The sequence below is a fragment of the Crocodylus porosus genome, unplaced genomic scaffold, assembly GCF_001723895.1.
Source record: "Crocodylus porosus isolate Cpor-Errol unplaced genomic scaffold, CroPor_comp1, whole genome shotgun sequence".
Classification (NCBI taxonomy): Eukaryota; Metazoa; Chordata; order Crocodylia; family Crocodylidae; genus Crocodylus; species Crocodylus porosus.
Genome location: NW_017728931.1, coordinates 6,237,566 through 6,261,228, shown reverse-complemented (window position 1 = coordinate 6,261,228; position 23,663 = coordinate 6,237,566). Strand labels below are relative to the sequence as shown.

The 23,663-nt window shown below is 41.0% G+C and overlaps 1 protein-coding gene across 3 annotated transcripts in view; it reads right to left on the bottom strand.

Annotated features, from left to right (window-relative positions):
* The window catches only part of ANAPC1 (anaphase promoting complex subunit 1), a 92,559-nt gene that overhangs the window by 10,833 nt on the left and 58,063 nt on the right, over window positions 1–23,663 (bottom strand). For 2 of the 3 annotated variants that reach the window (XM_019544096.1, XM_019544095.1), the window contains exons 28-42: window positions 20,499–20,770; window positions 18,846–19,080; window positions 17,489–17,580; window positions 16,172–16,306; window positions 15,911–15,993; window positions 15,465–15,543; window positions 14,918–14,992; window positions 6,414–6,490; window positions 6,069–6,159; window positions 5,866–5,922; window positions 4,915–5,108; window positions 3,687–3,773; window positions 3,045–3,162; window positions 2,106–2,183; window positions 1,808–1,875 (exon numbers count right to left, since the gene is read on the bottom strand). In XM_019544096.1, coding sequence (XP_019399641.1) covers window positions 1,808–1,875; window positions 2,106–2,183; window positions 3,045–3,162; window positions 3,687–3,773; window positions 4,915–5,108; window positions 5,866–5,922; window positions 6,069–6,159; window positions 6,414–6,490; window positions 14,918–14,992; window positions 15,465–15,543; window positions 15,911–15,993; window positions 16,172–16,306; window positions 17,489–17,580; window positions 18,846–19,080; window positions 20,499–20,770 — 1,741 coding nt within the window. Of the gene's footprint in view, window positions 1–16; window positions 109–1,807; window positions 1,876–2,105; window positions 2,184–3,044; window positions 3,163–3,686; window positions 3,774–4,914; window positions 5,109–5,865; window positions 5,923–6,068; window positions 6,160–6,413; window positions 6,491–14,917; window positions 14,993–15,464; window positions 15,544–15,910; window positions 15,994–16,171; window positions 16,307–17,488; window positions 17,581–18,845; window positions 19,081–20,498; window positions 20,771–23,663 lie in introns of all 3 variants that reach the window. The other variant, XM_019544098.1, reaches the window with a different exon arrangement.

Here is a 23,663-nt window from a genome sequence, read left to right as displayed (position 1 = left end):
CAAACTGGGAACTTGCCTGTACTACCATCCCCATGCAGGGATTTGTCTCATTCTTATTTAGCCCCTGCACACATGCTGTATGTGCAAGTCTTGGTTTCTTTGGCAATCCTGCAACAGGATGTAAATCTAGAGAAGACTACTGCCTTCATTTCATAAGTGCAAAGGGGCAAAGTGTTCCACGACAACTGACATATAACACAATTTCCTCTAAAGACGGTACAGCTACCTGCTCCACCCTCAGAGGATGGTTCAGCACCTGTGAATGATCATAAATGGACACCATTGCGTTCCATTGTATCACGTCTCACTCTTCAGAGAGTAATACCACACGGTACTGCTCTATGTGCTGTTCCTTTAAAATTGGGCTTTGCTTACCCTTGTACTAAAAACTGCAATGTCAACAACTAATCTGTTCATGAACAAATTTATAAATTAGGGCAAGTGAAACAAACATAACAATTTAGACTCCCACCGTTATGAAACAGTTCAGTTGGTTACTTCATTTAGAGGATGGCTACCCATTTGTTTTGAGCCCTTTCAACATCACCTTAAATAACCCTAACAGAAATAGCTCACCAATATAACAACACAGCGGTAACCTGTAATAGCAAGGCAGGCAAGAAAAGGCAAGATCATCCACCTGCCCTTCTCTCCTCCAACAGATTGTCACGCTCATAACTCACTCCATTTTGGAGCAGTGGAGAACGGGCTCTGTGGCATGCCCTGAAAGTCAACATATTTGTGCAATTTTCGGTTAGAGTAAACACAGTAGTTCCAAAGCTGGGAAGCCTTACAGAACCAGTCAGGATCCTGCCTTAATTTCACAGCAACAGAGACCCCCAGGAGCACTAGTGCTAATTTCAGCTGGGGCAGTACAAAAAACATGCAGACAACCTCTCTTTCAAGTTCCAAGTCACATGGACCACAATAAAGTCAAAAGACAATGCCTTAAACTCAACCTAATGCTGAAATGCAGCCCCTGCAGATTCCACAGAGCTGATCCAAATGCTCAGGGCAAGATATCCTTTCAACAAGTGAGTCGTTGCATCTACCAATAAGCACATGGCTTTGAAACACAGCCCTATAGAGTATCTCATAGCATCTAACTTATTCTCAATAACGTTGTCTAAATAAAACAGCAATCTTACTAACGAAAAATTAAAATGGCTTTCTTCATGCCACTCAGGCTTGCATACTGTATTTAATTTATAGAATGTATACATACAGGCTGTTATCTATAGTGCTAAGTGTAATTTTACCTGTGAATACTATATTCAGAAACAATATCTATTTATTATAATTGTCCAAAGTACACATTAAAATATCCTGCATTAATCAATCTGTATTGCATACATCTTGCATGACACTGCAGATAAATATCAAGAAAAACTGGTATCACTTTCACACCAACAGCATACAATTTTCAGGGACATAAGTCACATCAAATTCCATCAATTAAAAACACAAACATGCACAAGTTCAAGGGAGTTTCTAATACTGCACCTTCTTAAACCCTTACCAATGTTTGTGGCTTTGTCATCATTCCCCCCCACCCCCAATTTATTCATGCAAGAGCAATGCAAACAGAGAAAACAGACAACTTCTCCTGAAAGTTTCACTCTTCCCAGGTACTGTATATGCACAAGGTGCTGTAAATGCACAAAAGCAAACAGACTGGAAATGCAGAGTTGCTCCAACCTACTGTAAGTTTTAAGGGTTAATTAGAATAGGTAAAAAGAAAATGTTAAGAGCTAAAAGAGCATTATCAAATTAAGTCGAAGTAGTATGCATCATTGTGGATACTTACTTCAAATGGTGCATTCCCTTGCTTAAATCAATTAGTAATTCCCAGTATCGTGGGCCTTTCACTCGGATCTGGTAACATAAATGTTTTAATTACTACTTAGGTGCATGTTACTTACATGGAGGTCACAAGGACTGCAAAAACAGAGTTCTATATAAACCAATTGTTCTTGCCATGCTTTTAAAGGGTGGATGCTTCCTTCCAAGCCAGTTTGTGCTTCTCTGATGAGTCAAAGAAAACAGAAACTGGCTCTGTCCCACCTACAGAGGATATTAATCAGGACAGGATAGCCTTATTTTACCTGCTTCAGTAAGTGGAGCTCAGGGAGAAGGGTTGGTGCCATCATTTCTTCTGTGGTTTCTTCATACCACTGTGTACCCTTTAAAATATCAACATTCATATGGACGTAAACATACCTTCATTATGAAGTGGAAAAAAGCAAGCACGTTTCAGTGTCAACATTCAGCTTGTTAAACTTAATCATAACAAATAGAGAATATTAAAATATGTTAAGTGTGGTATTAACTATGTGGCATATGGATGTCATGAAATATATACAGCTATATATCATTTTTCAACTTGAACACTTCAGTTTTAGAGGTGAATTGTACTGCTAGTTAGGGAACCTGCTGTAGCAATGGCATTAGCAATGTTCTAATATCTCGTTAGGTGTATGGGGTCTCTGTAGATCTCTAGTCCTATCTGCCAAAGAAGCATGTCTTTATTCCAGAGAGAACGCTGTGCCACATCACAGAGAATCTGCAGAAAGTTACATCTTGAACATATCTTTACAGACAAGTCCAATCAGCAGCAAGTGTTGTAGCTGAGAGTAGCTGACAGGCATGCTAAAGGACGCATTTCAAAAGAATCTGGTGGACTGGAATAACAAATGAGCAGATGAACAGCCAACTCTCAATGTCTGTTTGAAAAACTCACTTTTATAAATAAAGAAAAGATCCAGTTTTGCACAACTGGTTCTCCAGATTTCTGCTATTCATTTTAGTTGCCTTACATTCTACTCAAGATACCATTCATAGCACTAGAAATATGTGAAATATTGTAAGATTTGGAGGTGGTCCTTCATAATTTGACTTAGCAGTTTGGTTCAGCTCCACCAGAAGACTGAAACAGAGCCAAGATCAGACTGAAGACAGTACGTGCCCCATACACAAAGGTTTTAGAAGACTCCCACAACTTCACAGGTTCCCCCCAACCCCAGCATCAGCACGAGATACTTTACCTTGAATGTGACCTCTAGTAATGCATAACATGGAGTATTTGTATCTACATCAACAGGTACTAGAAGCCTTGGCTCTGCTGCCAGCACATACAGGTGCCGTAAGGCCTGAAGGTGATACCTGTTTATATGAATAAAAAATTGCATAACGGTGTTAGAGAACTTTATATTCTCTGGCAAGCTGTTCTCAGGATAAGAAACAGATATACCCCAGAGGAGACTATAATGATGACATCTGCACTAATACAAACATACATGTACTACTTTTTATAAGATACACATGATGTACCATATAGGACAATACAAATATGTATTTTGCAGTGGTTAAGTAAAGCTCCACACAGATATCTTACATGAAAGTTTTCATTGCAGAGCAAACAGTTATTGCCAAATTATATTGCTCCAGGATTCAGTCTGTTAAGAAATAACAGAACTTTATTTCTTCACTGATCCAAAGTTATTACCATCATGCCATCTGTTACTTATTGTGTCACTTGTTACTAATCTTTGAAAGCTTGCATCAGCTCTTATCTTATTTCCCATTCCCAGCACCCCTAAAAGCTTTCAGAGCCTTGTTCTGGATTTTATTTTTTTGTGGAACTATGATTGATTTTAAGAAAATGTATGCAATAAGAAACCCTTTACCTGTTGTCAGTGCTATGAACAGGGAAGTGAGGATACAATGCACAGAGAAGGGCAGCAATTGAAGAATCAGAAGTGCTCAGTGAGTATCTGCAAGGAAACATCCCTTATTAGCTCTCAGCATTGGTGAATAAGATCAAGGCTTCCATGCGAACAGATGATATTACCAAGTGCACAGATTAGATAAAAATATAAAAATATATTTGATGAGATGAAATTAAAATATAAACATTTGTTAGCATGGTAGGCCATAAAAAGTGACAAAAAGAATAGTTTCAGCAAAACCCTCTCTGCTAATTGAGGGCTGCAAAGTCAAGAGGGGAATATTTTATCGGTTTATACTTGGAAAAGTGTATATGCAAGAATAAGGGATTGAATTTTTAAAATGACAATTCTGCAAAAAGTGAGGGTCTGTGGAAAGTCTCCAGCTTTCCAGTGGTGAAGCAGATTTTTCAGGGTCTGGCCACAGTGAAAGTCAATCTGCTGCATTTTCTCCCACATAAAACAATGGAACATCTAAATAAAATAACTACATACTTAAACAGGTTAAAAAAAAAAGTTAATACCTGCATAGCGTACAAGTACCATGCATATCCTCTACTGTAGGAAAATTACCGGGGCAATGGGTTTAAATGAGATGCTAAAAAGAATTATGCAGTAATATGAATGGCAGCAATATTTACCTTTGAATTAGCAGTAGGAGTGAAAACATACCTCTCACCAGTTGAAACTGGAAAGGAAAAACTGGCCAGCTGCATTACCATTCTTTTGTTTATAATCAAACTCTTAATTGTTGGGATGAGGTAGCTAACAAAACACCTCAGTCCAGAATATAAGAACCAAAAGATTACAACAGAAGACCAGCCCATTTCAGTTTCCCCATTTTAGTGTATTATTAACAGAATTCCTCGTATGACTGATTGCAGAGGCCAACAGACTCACTGGAGGGGCAGTACCAGTGTTGGTTTCTGCCACTGATATCATCAACTTTTCATTTATAACAGCAGTCAAGTTCTTGACTTAGGAGGTTCATTTTACCCACCTTATCACAAAGAGAAGTAAATCTAGGTAACTCATACAGAAACAGCAAAAGCTGTAACCATGATCAAGATTATATTACTAAGCAGATAGAGAAAATTCATAAAGAAGCTGTAATTAGTATTGTTCTAGATATTTATCATCCATGAGAAGCAACCAAATTCAAAATATAAAGAAAGAAAAAAAAAGTTACCTTCCTCCCCCCAAAAAGAGAAGCCCAAGAGCCATGTGATGAGCCAGATGGAACCCATAGTTCATTTCTCCACCTGTCTTCTTGTGCATGAAACGACAAAGCTGGAGGACCTTCAGATTTCCGGATCCAGCCATCACCATCGCAAGAGATAGGAGAACAACACTCAGGCAGGTTTCGAGGTTATAGTGGCCTGTCTTGAATTAAATTGGAGAAAGACGTTATTACATTTCCACATCATTACAGATGCTTCTGGTCAGGCCTTTTATATGACCCAGAATTAAAAAGGAAAGTTCCAATTGAAACTGCTTTATTAGAAATCTTAATCATGCAGCCTTCTCATTAACATGCTAGCAAAATCAAATAAATAGTCAAAAAAAAGTGCAACAGCTACATATACACTCCTCTAATTAATTCCAATCCCTGTAACTATAAAAATATTTTTCTCAGGACTACTTGGTTTACTCCCCAGTATTAGAAAAAATAGAAAACGTAGCTGCAGCGAGAATAAAAAGTAGTGGTATCCTTTATAATACTGGCTTACTGAAATGTCATATACTGCATTTTCTTCCATACAACAAATTCCAGAATGAAGTGTGCAACTTGTTTTTAAGAGGCAGAATGAAGAAAAGATCAGATCTTTTCCTTATACTAAGTAACCAAGTAACAGCATTGTTCTGCTGCCCATGAGTCCCTGCAGATTTTACTTTTGCTTTTGCCTGGTAAGGTAGAAATTCTTCTCATCATATTTATCACATATAATGTGCACTGCAATTTCCAACAGCTGGTTTTTTGAAAAAAAAAGCTTATGTTGTATGCAATAAAATACATATTTTCAGCAGACTGGAACTAAAAAGTGACATAATCCATTCCATACGCATTAACATTTAGTTATTTTAAATCAAAACCTGACTCAGGTTCATTTTCATGAGCAGAGAAGTTAAAAGAACTTACTATGGAAGCTGTAGGCAGTATTGATAAACACTTCATGAAATCTTTGGCAAACTTGTACTGGAAAGAAGAGAAGTATGTGTGTGTAGATGAGCTAAAATGACAGATGATAAATCTACTGGTATATGTGGGAGGGTAGGGAACAGGGGAATGGGGACAGGAAAAGGATGGTGGGGGGAGGGGAGAGGGAGAGAGAAATCTCTTACCAGGCAGTTAAATGCAGCTATATTTTCTGAACCAGCAAACCGAAAACCCAACGACAAGCAGGCACCAGCAATAATGTAGACCCGTGCTTGCCTAAAATGCATTAGAAATGGGAAATAACTATTTATCATTTCCTAATTCAAATAAATAAAAAAATTTATCTTTTATCAAAAGTAGAAAATAAGAACTCGGAAAGCATAAAAGGGCTAAAGCATGGCTAATATATCATGGCATTTGCATGACGAGGCAAATGGCAGTTAGATTTTATATTGGAGGAATATAATCAAACCTGGGTTTGTGCAATATCTGCCAGTGATTCTGCATCAACTTATTTCCAGCTTACTTACGCCAGAGTCTCCAAATTCAGATCTTCTGATGATGGCAGTTCTGTTGCCTGACGGGATATACTATTCTCTCTTATAATCTGCAAAAGGCATGGCAAATGAAATCTTTAATTGAACTGTTCATTCTTGACTCTTTTTCAATTCAGACACGATACAAAATAGAAGATGTTTTATCAGACTACACAATAAGCTTTTCCTCTACTGCTGCCACATCACAGTAGACTCAATTCAAGAGTCAACATTTTGTTATGAAACATCTTAATCTTGTTAATTTGAGATTTCTAAAAGTGATAGTGAGATTCTCATCATGTGATCAATCTATAATCTATCAAGTTGAACATTATAACATGTAAGCAAGCCATATGATAAAAAATAAGATCAAAGTTACTATAGCAAGAGCTCAAAGAAAGGTCTGAGACTGACATCCTTTTGTCAAAAACACATTGTAAAAAAATTAATTTTGTCAAACTTAAACTGAATAACTATTCCTCACAGTGTATTTGTACTTTAATGGGACATTAAGGTCAACCAAATAGAAAAGAAATTATTTATCAGTAACTGGAGCTCTTTATGATATAGTTTCCTCAAACACATTCTCACTTAGACTATGTCTTTTACCCATAAGCTGCAGCTGGATACTTTTTGCCTTAGCAGCACTTATAAAGCAGGCAGTGTGCACTTTCTGCTTAGTTTCTTTTCAACCAGATTCCTATAGTGTATTTGACCCCAGGAAAAGGAACCAAAGGTCAGGATTTGAATATGCACACACTGGCATACTTCTTGAACAACTCGTTACTGGTAAGTAACTTTTATTTTCTTCTTCCAGTAATTATCCATATACACATTCTTTGACTGGTGATGGCAAAGCAGTGCCCACACAGCTGGGGATGGACCCTGGAGTTCTCTAGGAAGATCTGCACCACAGGGCTGCTTTGTCAAATGAGGCATCTGCTCTGAAGGTTTCCATGATTCTGTAATACTTACTGAAAATATACACAGAGCCCTAGGCAGCTGCCCTGCAGATGTTAATTACAGGATGTTACACATAGATGCTATGGTAGTGGCTTTGGATTGGATATAACAGGTCTCACCAAATGCAAACCAAATTTGGCAGTTTCATGGGATAGTTTGATATCTGGGGAGAAAACCTCTGGACTATTATGCACCTTTAGATCTCTTAGCCAGAGAGAAACAACAATCAGTACCACCACCCTTGCCCATGCCAACTTCCAAACACCAAACCACAAGTCCTGAGCAGCAGGTTAGAGCCACACACCCTGTTCCCCACCCCAGTGACTGGCTCGGGGCCAGGCCACATCCCTGCTCCTCCTCTCTTGTGGCTGGCTCAGGGTCGGGCCTCACACCCTTTGCATTCCCTCCCCTAGCTGCCTCAGAGCCAAATCACAAGCCTACCCATGGCTGGCTTGTGGCTGGGCCCTGCCCATGCCCCCTCCCCTGTGGGCTGGGTTGGGGCTGAGCTCCTTACCCCTTCCCCTGCTGCTCCACACAGCTGGGTGGGGTCCCATTGCAACGGCCTCAGGTGCTGCATTCGGAGCACTGGCTGGATCCGATCCATGGATTGGGCACTGCCCATTTGGCCCAGTCCCCAAAAAGGTTAAGCACCACTGGTCTAAACTGTTCTTAAAAACTTCATACACCATCCCTCACATACAACTACCAGGCACAATGCCTGAAATATCAAAAACGCCCAATCTTGCCAGTCCAAACAAGGGGATGAGAGCACTGCTAATGTCTTGTCACTTCAAGGATAGGAAATAGCTTGCTAAAATGCAATGAAAGAAATCCAAGGCAGAGGACCCCTCAAGAGGGACCTCAAGAAGTCATGTAGTCCATCCAGTCTCTTAGTAAAGATCCTGCCTTGACCATCTCAACCATCTTGAACAAGCATTTGTCTAACCTGTTCTTAAAAACTTCACAAACATACCCCCACACACAACTACCAGGCACAATGCCTGAAACAGCAAAAGCACCCTAATTCACCACATGTAAAGCAGGAAGAAGAGGGCACTATCAGTGTACTACCACTGTAAAGATAGGCAGTAACAGTTGTATGATTAGAGGTGCATGAGGAAGGACAGACAGGTGGCTCTCTAATTACCTTATCAGGAATTTGCTCAAGAGAGGGCCTGGTCTGGCATATTTCTAGAACAGGAGGAGGGACATTTCTTGTTGGTCATGTTTACATCATGGCCATGGAAGTGTCCCAGCCCAACACAGAAGCATCTGTCACTATGATTATGCTGAGATGGAAAGGTTCAAGTGAGAGCCAGATTGTCAGCCATACTTCTTGGACTGGATTGTCATGCAGGTTGACAATGTACACACTGAAAAGCAGTGGAGAAAGTACTAAGCCTTGTGGGACGCCATTCTTAAGACTTCTGGGGCAGCTTTCCTGTCCACTGATGGCCCTTGAGAATGAAATTGCAATTTTGAAGCATGAGCATAATAAAAAGATCATCAACTTCATCAGGTATCATTCAGAGGAGCTTGTAATAGAGACCATGGAGCCAGAAAACATCATATGTGGCAGTGAGGTCCACCAGGACAGCAGTGACCTTCTCCCCAGCCTCAAAGCTCTATTCAACGTCTTGAGAAAAGAGTTACCCGCTCCACTGTTGATCTTCTGCATCTGAAACAAGCCTGCTGCTTAGGCAGCTGCAGATCAATTATAGGGTAGACTCAGGAATGAATGTGGCATTCCAGTAGCTTGTATGAAATGCACAGGAGGGAGGTTGGTTGACCTTAATGTCCCTTTAAAGACATTGTAAGGAATAGTTATTCAGTTTAAGTTTGACAAAATTAATTTTTTTACAATATGTTTTTGACAAAAGGATGTCAGTCTCAGACCTTTCTTTGAGCTCTTGCTATAGTAACTTTGATCTTATTTTTTATCGTATGGCTTACTTACATGTTATAATGTTCAACTTGATAGATTACAGATTGATCACATGATGAGAATCTCACTATCACTTTTAGAAATCTCAAATTAACAAGATTAAGATATTTCATAACAAAATGTTGACCCTTGAATTGAGTCTACTGTGATGTGGCTGCAGTAGAGGAAAAGCTTATCGTGTATTCTGATAAAACAGATCTTTTAAAACAGATGATGCTCTCTGCATCATCCTTGGGCTTGTTAGGCTTTAGGACCGCAACAACTATGGCCTTTCTCCAAATGCGAGAGATCTTGTTGCATTTGATGCAGTTGGAGATAAATTCACAAAACTGAAAGATTATCCCCTCCCCAGAGTTGCAAAGAAATTCAGCATGTATGGCATCAGGCCCAATTTATTGGTCTGTAAGGCTTGGTCTTTAAGCACCCCAGAAATAGTGTTTTACTTCAAATTCAGCACAATCCATTGCTGAGCCCAACACATACTCAGAAGAGGCAGTGCGTTAGATGCACCCAGCTTACGCAATGTCTTTATAGATTGGGTGCTTTAGTGTAGCTTTTCTGGTGCTTTTATCTAATCTTGATTGAATCAGCTTTAGCTAAAAGTGCCACAAACCCCGACTTGAGCACTCAAATCTATACAGATGCTGCAGAGCCAGGTTCAAGTAATACGCTGCTGCTTCTGGTAAAGTATGTTTTTTCCCCCCCACATCTGTCAGTGCCCTAAAAGCTTAAGTGCTGCCTTAATTTCCAACATCTGCTAAACACATGATAGCTGTTAGTAACTAATCATCCAGGCAAGGCCACACTCCAATCCTCTGCCTCTCAAATGGAGCAACAACTACTGTGAGGACTTTGGTGAAGATTCTTGAAGCAACAGAGAAGCCAAAAGGTAAGGACTTTGTGCTGCTAGTGATCCTGGCCACCACGAACCAGAGACATTTTCAGTGCAAGTGTCTTATTGCAATATGAAAGCACACATCTTGTAAATCACAAGATGCAAAATAAACACCTGGATGGTGGATTGCTACCTGAATGACCATCTTGAACTCAAGTTTTTGAATAAGTGTTGAGCTTTCTTACATCTAAACTGATCACTATCCTCCCCAACTCTTTAGATTTGGGGAGTAACTACTACAACCATTTTCCCCTGAGATTTCAGGGACTCTTTCTTTGGCCCCCAGTTTAATAAAAGTATTCAAGTTTAAGGATGAATAGTGGTATTCGGCCTTCCTTGAGCAGCTGACGATAACTATAACTATTCTTGTGTCTGTTCTTATAATCACTATCTGGTTGCTGGATTTTAGGGATTGTATGGTTTTCCCTCTCCAAAGGAGAGAGGTTGTGGCAATGACTGGTTTTCTGAGGATTTTTACCATTAATTCTTCGAAAAACAGTCAAAGTGGTCCAGAGCACAAGAAGTGTCCAGTCAGATATCATCTGGAGTTCTTGTCGTCTGTCATGAGAAGGTGGTCTTGTTTTGGTTGTGGAATACTTAGAAGTAGGTAGTGGAGGAATTCTTCCAACTCCCCACATTTTAGTACAGGCAGTCCTTGGACTTATGACACAATTGGTTCCTAAAAACTGTGTCTTAAGTTGAAACACTGTAACTAGGAACCAATTTTCCATAGGAAACAATGTTATAGATGAGGGATTGGTTCCTGAACCGAGGCTTGATACCTATTTTCACCAAAAATAACCCAAGAATTTTGTACTCAATCAATTATAGACTAATAATATAGCTACATTAATGTATTTATATTGTAAATAGCTATCATATTGATTTGGAAGGACTTCTTTCATAGATTTCATAAACATTTGGGCTGCAAGGAACCTCGGGAGATCATCAAGTCCAGCACCCCACCCCAGCGGCAGGAAGTCAGCAGGGATCATAGGATCCCAGCAAGATAAGCATCCAAATGTGTCTTGAAGGTGTTCAAAGTGGGTGCTTGAACCGCTTCTGGCGGCAGTCTATTCCAAACCTTGGGGGCTCGGACAGTAAAGAACTTCTTCCTTATGTCCAGCCTGAAACGGTTGTGGCAGAGTTTGTGACCATTCAATCTGGTCATCCCTTGGGGTGCTCTGGTGACTTTGCTGGACTTCTTGAAGGGTTCTTGGCTAGAGTCTTCTTAGGAGTCTTGGCTTTTCTGGAGTCTTGTCTGCTTTCTTAAAAGAAAATGTCCAAGGAAATTTGGACGGATGTTATCTAGGGAGATGGGCAACGCAGCAAATATTTTTCCTGGTATAGCATTGTCAGATCAAGCATTGTAAAATCTAAATTGACATCAGAAAGTTGAAAAAGGGTGTCACAATTTATAAGCATTGCAAGTGCGAAACACTGTAACTCAAAACCTAAGTCAAGGACTGCCTGTATTTTGTTGGGCTGTTTATCTGGGCAGAAGTTCAAGACTTTCAAGCATGCAGATAATTTAGACTGAGTCAGGGGCTTTTTTGGCAAGGTGTTGATGCTGGTGTGGTGAATGGTATTGGCTTGGTTATTTTCCTTGCTGCTGTCATTTAGATGTCTGTGAGCTACTGGCTGTTGTATTAGTTGAGTTGGAAGGCTATCATCAGTTTCTTTGGCAACAGTTTGGGCCTACTGCATAACACATATGTCCCAGGTTTATTTCCTCCAGTTTACTAAAGTATGTATTTATTTGCTAAATTGATCCCTTTCAGAGTAGATTACATGAAAGAGGTGGTTTCTCAACTTCTCTGACATCCCCCTGCATAACTGGATAATGTATTTAGAATTGTATGTGTTGGTCAACTGGCTGCAGAGAGCAAGTCTTCTGGGAATAATGTTTTGTTTCTTGCTTATGCTTAGGAAGTAGATGGAGGTCATGGTTTAGTTTGGCTTCAAGATGCAAAAGATGGGGTCAGATGAAAGTAAGTATACTCTTCTCCTCTAGAAGGTATTCAGTATGCTCTGTTGGCCCTGCAGGCAGTGAGACCATGTAATACAAGAGTTTGCTGCAGTGCCCACCATCACCTAATTTATAGGTAAGGCCAAGTTTCCTCCTATGGGGAAGTCTGCAGTATGTGGACAAACCACTTCACTACTTCTTGAAAGTCCCAAATATCTGCCAAGGATATTGGTACTGAGTGATAACAGCAAAGTTGCACCAGTAGAAGAAAGGTACTGGGAATCTCCTACTGTTGATCAGGTAACGAATCATTCATAGCAATTTGAGGAAATGCGAAAATGCCCCTGGAAAGAAACTCAGGACATTGAGTGCCATCCCTCAGATTGTACTGGGGGCTCTTGGAAGTTACAAGGTGAAACCAGCCATGCCAAAGCCAGAGAACATCCTGGTGGCATTGCCAATGGTGACAGGGAGACTAGTCCAGATGACAGTGCTAGGTACAGCAACAGCACTAACGGGAGAACTTCTACAGGATTTGATGCCAGTAAATTTTGTGGCACCAAGAGATTGGCAAAGTTCTTCGGTGCTATAAAAAGACTGCTTCAACTAGACAATAAAATAATACTGTTTGTTGAGCTGAGGATGTTATCAGAATTTTTTTTTTTAACTTTAATGACTCAGATGGCAGTGGATAGGCTGGCAGCCTCATTAAAGAACAGGGCACAAAGAAACTGTGTTTCTTAACTGAAGTGGAACCATCTCATGACCTTTCCATGTCTTAAACCCTGAACTGGGGACAGTGGTTCTGGAAGGAAAAGTTTCAAATTTTCAATTGTGCTAACTTCTGTAGTACTCCTGCATAGTCTCAGGGGCACACTGGAATGGTGGGATTGAAATTCTTGGTGTGCAAACCTCTCCCACTGCCACTAGGCTGTGAGGTCATGGACATTATATTTCTCTTGTTGGGACCTTTCAAAAGTTGAAGAGCCCTGCTCTTGTGGTAGTGTAACAAGGAGGAAGAAGACTTTTTTGGTTTGCTACTTAAAACACACCCTGCTTCTGAATCCTGACTTTGGTCTGCTGGTGATGTTCCCATTAGCATCAGAAAGAAGGCTGGCCTGAGAGGAGTCCTGTTGTATGGTGCCAAGTTGGGCCCGGCTCTGACAGAGCAGAGCAATTTGTTTAGGAGAAGCACCCAGAGTTTAATCTCCTATCTGTCTCTGTGGATTCTTGGCTTGAAATATCAGTAAATTGATCAATTACTGAGGATGCAAGGAAGACAAAGAGAAAAGTACAGAAGGGCTATAACGCTGCCTTTTACAAAAGGAGAAAAAGGGTTCTCAAGTTCAAATTTCACAGCATGGTAGAGGTAATGAGAAAAAAAATGGAGAAAATAAAAGGAAAATATATTATAGTTAGGAACCCCAACTGTTCCCTCAAGGAACAAGGGCTACTTGGAACAAGGAGAGCGAATGCCTTACCCACTAACCAGGAGAGGAATTTATGAGCAGTAAGTGCATTTCCTCAGTGCAGGGACAGGAAAAAAGGACTGAAGCATACTTTATGGATAATGTGAAGGCCAAAAGTCTCCAAATGAAGCTTGGGGCATTAGACACCCCTATAAATGAAAACAGGCATGTGGATAATTACTTGAAGAAAAATCATTACTTTTGTTACTAATACCTTGCTACAATCAGGATACCATTGTGCTAAGCTCAGACATGAACATGACTGAGTCAGGCATGCCCAAAAGAATTACAATCCAATCTTATGGTAGTGTAAGAGTGAAGTGGTAGCCATGTTGTCCAGAAATTATGTGAGAAGCAGCAATTTTTTGGGTGGTATATTTTATTGGACAAGATTTACATTTTACATCCTCTGCAGTAACTGCACTGTATAGCTCCTTCTTAAGAAAATGCAGAATTCAGCCAAAATCAATTGGGGAAAAAAGTATTTTTTTCCAGAAGGACTTATGAATAGCAGTAGCACTCACCAGTCCTTACCATAATCCAGGACTCCAGAGTAACGGATGTTGAGTAGTTTGTCCAAAAATTATGAATATTATATTTTAACCTAGTCTCAATTCACTACTCTGGCCCAATTGTACTTTGTGAAGGAAAGAAGGAGGAGCTTACTGAGTGTATCTTCTGTTTGAAGGGGTAGAGAAAACCACTGAATACTCATCTTTTGCTGTCTACCCATGCCTGTAACAGTCTCAGTACCCCAACCAGCTGTCCTTGCTAGACCCAGCACTGTTAACTCCTTCAGCTGCACAGTTCTTAAAGTATCCACAGAAGATACATTTGTTTAAGTATCAGGTAAATACAGGAAGATGCTATTAAAGGCATATGGGAAAGGAACAGATTGACAGCAGAGCATAACAAGCAAGCAGGGAAGACTTTCAGAAGACTGGGGAGGGTGGGAAGGGAGAGAGGGAACAGTAAAAATTCTGAATTGGGGAATAATGAGGTCTTGGAAATGTTTCTGTCTCCTGAAAACCTACAAAGGCTTTGTGAGGGCCTTCCTTCACATAGTAAGACTTTCTAAGGTTTGCTAGGATTCACTACTCTTCTCTATAAAGGTCGTGAATCTCATCTGAGGCCAGAATAACTTTCTTAAGATTCTGTTCAGTCAGTTTCCACAGCAGGAATACTTTAAAAATCATGGAAATTCTCAGAGAAAAAAACTCTGTTAAAAAGTGAAACACTGAGTATATTAGTACTTACTTGTGGCACATTGCTGTCAACCCACTTGGAATCAGGCAAAATGTCATCCCATAAAATCAAGCATCGAGCAAGTGCCTTAGAGTAGTAAGAAAGTTCAAACAAAAGACAGAAAACTTATAGAACATAATCATAATATTTCTGAATAGCATTAATACAGCTAAATAATTATTTTAAGTTATTAAACACATGGAGGTTGACAGGACAGAAAACTTATATTCCACAGAGGTGAAAACCTAGCTTTTCAACCATTATTTTAGAGAGACAGTAGATAAACTCTCTCATTGAATATCATGAGAAAACTCAAATTATGCTTGCATACAAAAGAACAGTAGAATATACCATTTCAGTTAACATATTTTTCACTGGCAAATTTAACCAAAATTGAATTGCAAGCCTGTGCTGGTATCCCACTTAGTCTTAATGGCTTTCATAAATGTATTAACTGAGAGGTCTCTCAGTATATATACACATATGCACATACACATATATACACACACGCATTTCAGTACCATTACAAGAAACTGGAAAAAGAAAAAAATAGTCATACCCTCAATAAGAGAAATTCTGGTTTAACAAAGTCCAGTAAATACATTGTATCAGGAGCTCGAAGCCAGTCAGCAATGGACCTATATTAAGCACAGTAAAGTATTTTACATCATGTACTTCAGCAAAACACAGACTGTACTGAGCCACATACGGCATCAGTAATCAAGTAATGCAGTCATTAACTGATAGGAGAGAAAGCTGTTTAGTGGTTCACCACTAGAGCTGCAAGCTCTAGATGCTACTTGTTTCTTCACCTGCCTCATGGCAGGATTTTAGCATAAAATGGGGATGCCACTTGCAAGAGAGTTGTGACAGTGTGCATTAGTGTTTATGTGCTTTGAAACTGCTAATTAAAAAGAGTCAATAAACATGCATAATATAATATACGGGAACTTAAAAGCAAATTACACGTTATTTCAAACTTCAAAGCGATGTTAAGATCAGTACCTGTTATTAGTCTTTAAGTAGATCATAGCAAGTGCTAGTGTTGCACCTGGACAAGTAACATCCACATTTATGGTATCTCCTTCCTGTCAAAATATAATGTGCACTTTCAGTCCAGTTTACTATATTGCACCATTTTACTAATTTAGTAATTCAAAATTGAATTTGCTGGGAGACAAGCCCATAGCAATGTGCAAGGCAGCCTCTATACTACCCCCATTTCTGCTTAAATTAGCAGGCATTCTCTCCAACTGTAACAATTACCTTGATCTGATAACTTGGAGATTTGTGTCTCTCTCTGTGCATTCCTGCTTGGAATCGTCGATGACCTCCAACCATGTATTGGTAAAGCTGCTCAGGAACATTAAGGTCTGACATGCCTATCAAGTTGCTGCCATGCTAAAAAGAGAGAACAGATAGAAGGAAGATAGAATAGTGCCTTCATACATGGCCATTTTAAAGCAGTGAAGAAACTCTTCAGCTAGCATGAATTCTGTCACCCTACCATTCCAAACAGCAATCTAGCTTTATGCCGTCTGTGAAATGTAAGAAACCTTGCCTCAGAGGTTAAGGACATGGGCAGACATAACATTTCTAAACCTTCTTGTGCCTTAAAAGCACTATAAGCAAAACAAAAGACACCAACTACACAGGTCTACAGCACTATGAATCTACCCAAACTATACAAATATAACCTTTGATGAAACAGGAATAATACCAAAGCACTGCAAGTTATGTTTGTTCTTTCTACCAGAGCACAACTGGGAGTTGACCCATTCATTAGTACCCCATATGATTTGCTTTCCACCTTCCCTACCTCTCTGATGTGACCCCTCAGTGACACTGCCAAACCTGCTAACCTAAGGGCACCAGCCCTACTTTGAATGTGCCCTCAGCTTTTCAAAATGTAGACCCAAAGGCATACCACAGCCATCGTTTTCTAAAACAACACGCCAGAAATTTGGCTTTTTATAGGCTGTGTAAATGCTCTGCATCACACAATATTCTTTACATCATGGAAGGCTCTGGCAGCTAATGTCATCACCGAAGCTTAGCAAGTTATTTGAAGTACACAGACAAGTTTAGCCTCTGCAATTTCTCTGGTTTTTTTTATAAACTCTTGCTTGCAGATTTATTATTAGCAATGTAAGAGAAAGTGAAAACTGAACAGTGGGTCAGTTACGTGTGGACATACAAGTCAGATGGCCTTCCTATGAGAAGAATATTTTGAAATTATATTTCTGTGTGAATACTCATGCTCACAAAGTTCAAAATTTGTTTTTGATCATCTCTGTTTTTTAAAAAAGTTATTACCAAGAACTCTGACAGAAAATTCATTCCTCGATTATCTGCAGAAAATGAACCCACACAGACATGAACACAGCCACAACTACTTTCCAGTTTGTGGAAAATTTGAACACACTGGCTGAGTTGCCAATGCAATTAATTAGAAAGGGAATGACAGACATCACCCAAACATACTGATGACATTACTGTCCTTTGATTTGTAATTAGGACACTAATTCAGTTTATAATGTTTTCCCACTACCTGCACTTTAGTGAAAGGCAGGTTGGACTTACCCCCAGACAAACCATGCCTAAGGCCAGGCCAGATGCTAGAGAATAGGACTCTCTGTCAGTGCAGTATTCCATTTCAGGACCTGGTGGACGTCCTAAATAAAACAAGGAAACACAGCATGACATTAATCTAAAATACTAGCCAATTAACCTTATTGGCAATACATTTCAGTATTCAGACATGACAGTAAGCCTCAGATCTACTTTATTCAAGAATACTGGGAAAATACCATCTAAATGCATTGAGACCATTAATTCTCTCTCTAAATTGTCAAAAACTATAGAGGGAACCAGAGTTAACATCCACAGGGCTATGGTGCAAACACGTACTAAAGGAGTCATTACCTATCCCCAAGCAAGTAACAAAAATTCAAAAGCCATGAAAGTCATGGAAGAATATATACAAGCTTTTCTATTTCTTTGTGAACTGTTAATACATCTCATAAACCATGATTTGGCTCATAATTCTTTCAACTATATATCCTGTAAGAAGTTCAAGCAAGAGTACCCCTTCTCAACATAAAATAGTGTATGAGAATTTATTGACATTTGCTGATGATATTAAGTAGCCAGAGACATAAATAAAAAGGTATCTCTTTTAAAATCCTAATTTAGATTTAAAACAAATGATCTGTTCTCTCTTTAAACAATACATTTAAAATTGTCTAATGGTTAATTGTAAAAAAATAGTAGCAATAATACACACAAGCATTTACACTCCCCACCCCCACTATGCAATGTGTAAAGAATATTCTGTTCAGAAGCTTAAAAGTTCCCCATTAAACAAAAAAGTTAGCAGAAAGCCTGAATGAATGACTACAAAGTGATTCAACAGAGGACCTCAGATGAGTCATAACAATCAGACCATGTGGGAACTAAGATTTTCTTCATGATAAGCATAAATGGTTTTCGCGCTGATCACTCCTTCACTTTGGGATGAGATTGTGTGTTCACTCCGAATAAATTTTTATTTGGAACGTCTCCTTTACGTTTTTATGTTTTAAAAGACTTTATTTCACTATCTGCCAGCCTTTAGATTAACTCTCACAGAATTAATCAAATATACTCAATGCATATTTTCTGCTGTTCATCAAGTACCAACAGCATATTGTTAATTTGGCAGTTGACTGACAATGTTAATTTAAATACTGCACAGAACACTTAGTTTACAGTAACTTTTAGTCCCTTATACTGCAGAGTGCATGGGTTGAGAGATGAGACAGGCAAGTATGGTCCCCAATATATTTAAATTGAGCAAGTAGGCAGTAGATCAATTTTCAAGTCACATGTACTGTATAAAACATGTACATGCCATATACACACAGACCCACACGCACACATTCCTGTTTTATTGTTTTACCTATTTCAGCCAGCAGTACCTCTGCTGTGTGCCGGTGAGCAGTTCCTTGATATACCAGGCCTATTCCTATCACAGCAGCCACCTGGACGTTGTGCGGGACATCCAGTTCTGTTGAAGTTGGGGGTAGGAGAGCAGGTATGTGGATGCTAAGGAGTCGAGTAATAGCCATATCCATTGTCCCTAGTTTGGCAGCAGAAACACCAAGCAATAACCCAATGCTCGTCATTTCATGGCCCTGAAACAGGGAACAAAGAATACTGAAAATGTTAAATATAGGTGTATTTATCCCAGCTGAAACCAAAGTCTTATATTTTTTAATTGAACAATGTTCTTCCTTGGAGGGAAGGGGAGGATGCAGCCACCACCCAGGCTTGAGAGAAAGAGGAGGGGGGCTATGAGAGTGAGTGAGCAAGCAAGTAATCCACTGGATACGAGACAGAGGAGTTGAACTAGGTCAGCATGGGACGGAATATGGGCAGTGGAAGTAACTGTTGTTTTCTTTTATGGAGGTATTGAATGTGGGTTGGAAATTAAGGTTGGGTATAGGAGGAGTAGACATTCTCTCTCTCAGAGGCAGGAGAGTGGGAGGGGGAAGGGTGGACTGCTTTTGGAGTTTTTTTGTGGGGGAGAGTTTGTTTTGTTGCACCTTATTTTAATAATGTATTCTCTTTCCTTAATTGTTTTGTCTTATAATAAAAGTCACCCTGACCCTTTTTTGGGAAGGACAGAATATGCATCTAATTAAAAAAATAAATACAAAAAATAAAATAATTTGTATGGTCTTCGAGTTGAGAGAAATTTTATACTGTGTGCCATGTTGAAGGGTTTCTGAACTAAAATAATTTAACAGGGATATAATTTAGCGGGGCTAATTCTTAAACTCAAAAGGAATTAATTATATTCTGCACCTAACAATAAGTAGGAAACGTAAACAGTAGGAATTGCTTCATAAGGAATGTCCAGAACTAATTCAAGACCATACTCTGTTACAACTAGCTGATCAGCTCAGCAATCCAGAAAGCATTCAGCAACAAATGAAAACTTGACTATTCATCATGATCAGCAAATCATTTCTGATTCAAAAGCTGTTTTCAGGGCTCTACCCACATTTGAAGCCAGGATGAGTCAGGTAAAACTCATTGCTGTTGGAGAGTTCCTATCATTTTTTCACTGACATCTTGGACAAAGATAAGAGTGTTAGGAATTAGTCCACTGAATAATTTTACTATACTTTTATAGCAAAGTGCACAAAGAAATTTGTAAGCCCTGTACAGTGAAATGAAATGAAATGAAATCCATTACATTCCTATAGAGTGAGCAGATACCATTGGCAAGGGTAGAATTGAGATGTGGCTGGGAAAAATCAGCTCAAAGTTATGACTGCCAAAATATTTCTTATACAAAGAAAACCTTTGAAAGCCAGTGCTTTCTAGGTGATGCCCTTTGAAGGTTCTCTCTTCATACAAACTGAAATAAAGGCATAATGGCTATTACCAGCTAAGTTCTTCAGAAATTCCCTCACACCATGACATCCAATATCAAGTATTTTTTAAAAAAATGGTAGAGGTGAACAATGTATTTAGCTAGCACAGATAACAGAAAAGCCAACATTAAAGACATTTATGCCTCTTGTTTTTCGAATGAAGACCTTACCTTGGTCAAATAGTCATGTATGTTGAGTGTGGCAAGCTTTGTGAGGTGCCCATTGAGACCCAAAGCCATGAGGAAACCTGCATATTCATTGGCTAGATCTGCATTTTTTGGCTTGTTATAGACAATCCAAGCAGAGTCTATCTGGGAAGTAGGAGCTATCTTCAGTCCAGCAGCTACACCATTATGAAAACTGGCCCAGCAAGCCATATTTGGAGGCACATCAATGTTCCCACTGTTGAGGTCAACAGTAGTGTTCCTAGGAGGAGCACGGCCTGCCCAGGAAAGAATCATTAAACAAATGTAAAACACTCGATGCTAAAATCAGCTCACCTTTAAAATAAGCAAAGTAATGGCATAGTTTAGCAGAGTACTGACACTGCTTTACTCAAGCAAACATAAAAAAAATAGGGCTAAAAACTCAAAATTACGCAGATACTTTGTAGCATTGGGAGCAGGGTGTGGGGGGTCTGGAGCCCGGGGGGGGACCCACACACTCTGGCAGGATGTGGGTACTGTGGATCCAGAGTTGAGGGGCAGCAGCAGGGCGGGGGGGGGCACTGTGGCTTGGAAGTGAGGAACAGGGGCAGAACATGGGCATATCACTGCCCCCCCCGGTGCATGTGCGTGCATACACACACACACACATCCTCTTTTTTAAAACTGGAAATATGGTAACCCTAAAGGAATGCAGCCTAGTGGCGTGTAAAGCAGTACCCAGCAGGTAAGTCTATGGAGCTATGGAGGGCAAGCAGGAGTGGGGCAGGGGTGGGATGGAGCCACAGGCAGCTCATCCAGAGGCATGGGTGAGGGGGCTCCTAGATTTGTGCACAGAGTGGAGGCAGGCCTGCTGTGGGTTGGGGCTCTGTGTCCTGCTGCCCTTGCCCTGGAAGCTGCGCATTGGCCGCTTTGTGGCCCCTGTCCACTCAGCAGTGGGAGAGACAGCATGGCACTGCATGGTTCCCAGGGCAAAGGCAGCATGGTACAGAGCCCCAGCCCACAGCCTGCTTCCACCCTGTGCACAAATCTGGGGACATACTCCCCATGACTCCCCCAGGGGTGCTCACAGCAGCAAGGAGCTGCCCCCTCCTCCCCCCACCAGCACTTCTGGACAAGACACCCGCTGGTCCATCCCACTTCTGGCCCTGGCCCTGAGGTCCCATTCACCCCAGTCCCTGACCTTACCCCACTCCCTCCCCCACTGTGGGGACCTCGATCTGCCCACCCAGCCCCTTCCCCTCCACAGATTTACCTGCCAGGCACTTCCTACCCCACCTTCCTGCTGCAGTCACCCAGAGCCTGTGCCTCCTCTGCACTGTCATTGCTGCCCCACCGGATGGCCTAGAGTCAGCGGTGATGGCAGTGGAGAGGAGCTGCAGGGCAGCCCAGGCACAGACTCCAAAATCACATGTGCAATTAGCACATTAAAAAAAAATTAACACATTAATTCTTGCCTTAACTGTGCACATTATTAACTGATAGCCCTAATCAAAAAAGACACCAGTAAGCTGTGTGGCATTCGTGTGCTATCGCCTACAGAAGTTAGTATCCCTCAACTGTCCTGTAGTTTGGGAGAACTGCTTGGGGCTTAGGCAGTTTCTGACTATTTGATTAGGCTTCTACTTGTAACGGACAGCAATTATCTAGCAGTTTCAGCACCAACAGAAAATATCACAATTTCATAGGTCAAAGGCTAAAACCAAGGCTCCTTCCAATATAAAGAACAAGCAGCTAGGGAAGAATAACTTAGTTACAATATTCACTGCATCAAGCTTAATCAAAAGAAAATTCATGTTTTCTGCAGGCGTGCATAACAATTCAGTCTGCATGCATAAAACAGGGATGGGCAAAATGGCGGAATCAGCCAACAGCCAGACTCCATTCCCCAGCAGACCTGGCCCACATGGCTGAGGCCAGTTTTCACAGAGACCCCGGCAACAGCCACACTATGATAGTGCAGGGCTGGGGCTTCCAAGGAGACTGACCTCAACAGCACTGGCAGAGCACATAGCTGCTCCAGAGCTGGGCAGGGATCTTGCAGTAGTGGCTCTGCCCTGGCTCCTTCTAGCAGTGACAGTGTGGTCTGGAGCTGCAGCAGAGCCGCTATCTACGGCTTGCGCACCCCTACCTGGGGTGTTGAGCCTGCAGACTGCAGCTCTGCCCTGACTTTGAACCATGTTGTCACTGTCACAAGATCTCAGCCCAGTTCAAGAGCAGATCCCCACCCTACCAGCAGGAGTGGCCGCTAGGGGGAGCTTATGGTGATGGGTATAGCCACCCCACAATTTCTGTAGTCCAACATAGTCACCCTTCCCACTGCCAGCACTGCCACTGCACACCTTGTTCAGGCAGCGGCAGCCGAGCCCGCCCTGCTCCCACCCACAGCACATCCCCCAGCTTAGTCCCCCTATCAGGAAGAGGCTGTCGCAGCTAGGGCAGTCTCCACAGAAACCCTGGCCCTGTCCTATTACAGAGCAGCTGCTGCTGGGTTCTCCATAGTAACCAGCTCCAGCCATGCAGGCAGGGGCTGCTGGGAAATGGAGTCCACTGCCAACAAGATCTGGCCTGTGGGCCAGACTTTCCGTACCCCTGGCATAGACCCACCATATTTACCTGAATCCAAGATGACCACGAATTTAAGAGGACAACCCAGTAAATAAATTTTCTACACACAGAAAATTATAACATACTTATAATTTTTCCATGTACAGAATCTAATTATTGGAGTCTCATCTTAAATTATGCCTCCCCCACCACTGTAGCAGGAAAGTAGTGGCATTTTGGGGGGCAAGTGGTAGAGGGAGGCAGTGTATATATGTGTGGGGGGGTCAAGCAGCTTAACACCTGAGCCTTGCCTCCCAATACCTTGTCCCCTGCTGCCCCCACCCCATCCATGTCATGCTTACCCCTGGCTCAAGCTCTGGCAGCTTCCAGCCCTGCTTTAGCCTGGGGCACAGAGCACGCATTTGCTCCACCCCCAACCCAGCCCAGCAGCTCCAGCTCCAATTCCAGCGTGTAGCCAGTGTAACTATCTTATAGTTTTTAGCAAAGACTTTATATTATTTTCCCTTTTCTGTATAACTGCCACGCGGCACTCTCACATTTATGTAACCTTGAAGTCGACTGTTAATCAAAATGAACGCTTTGTACTTTTCTCCACTGACATTA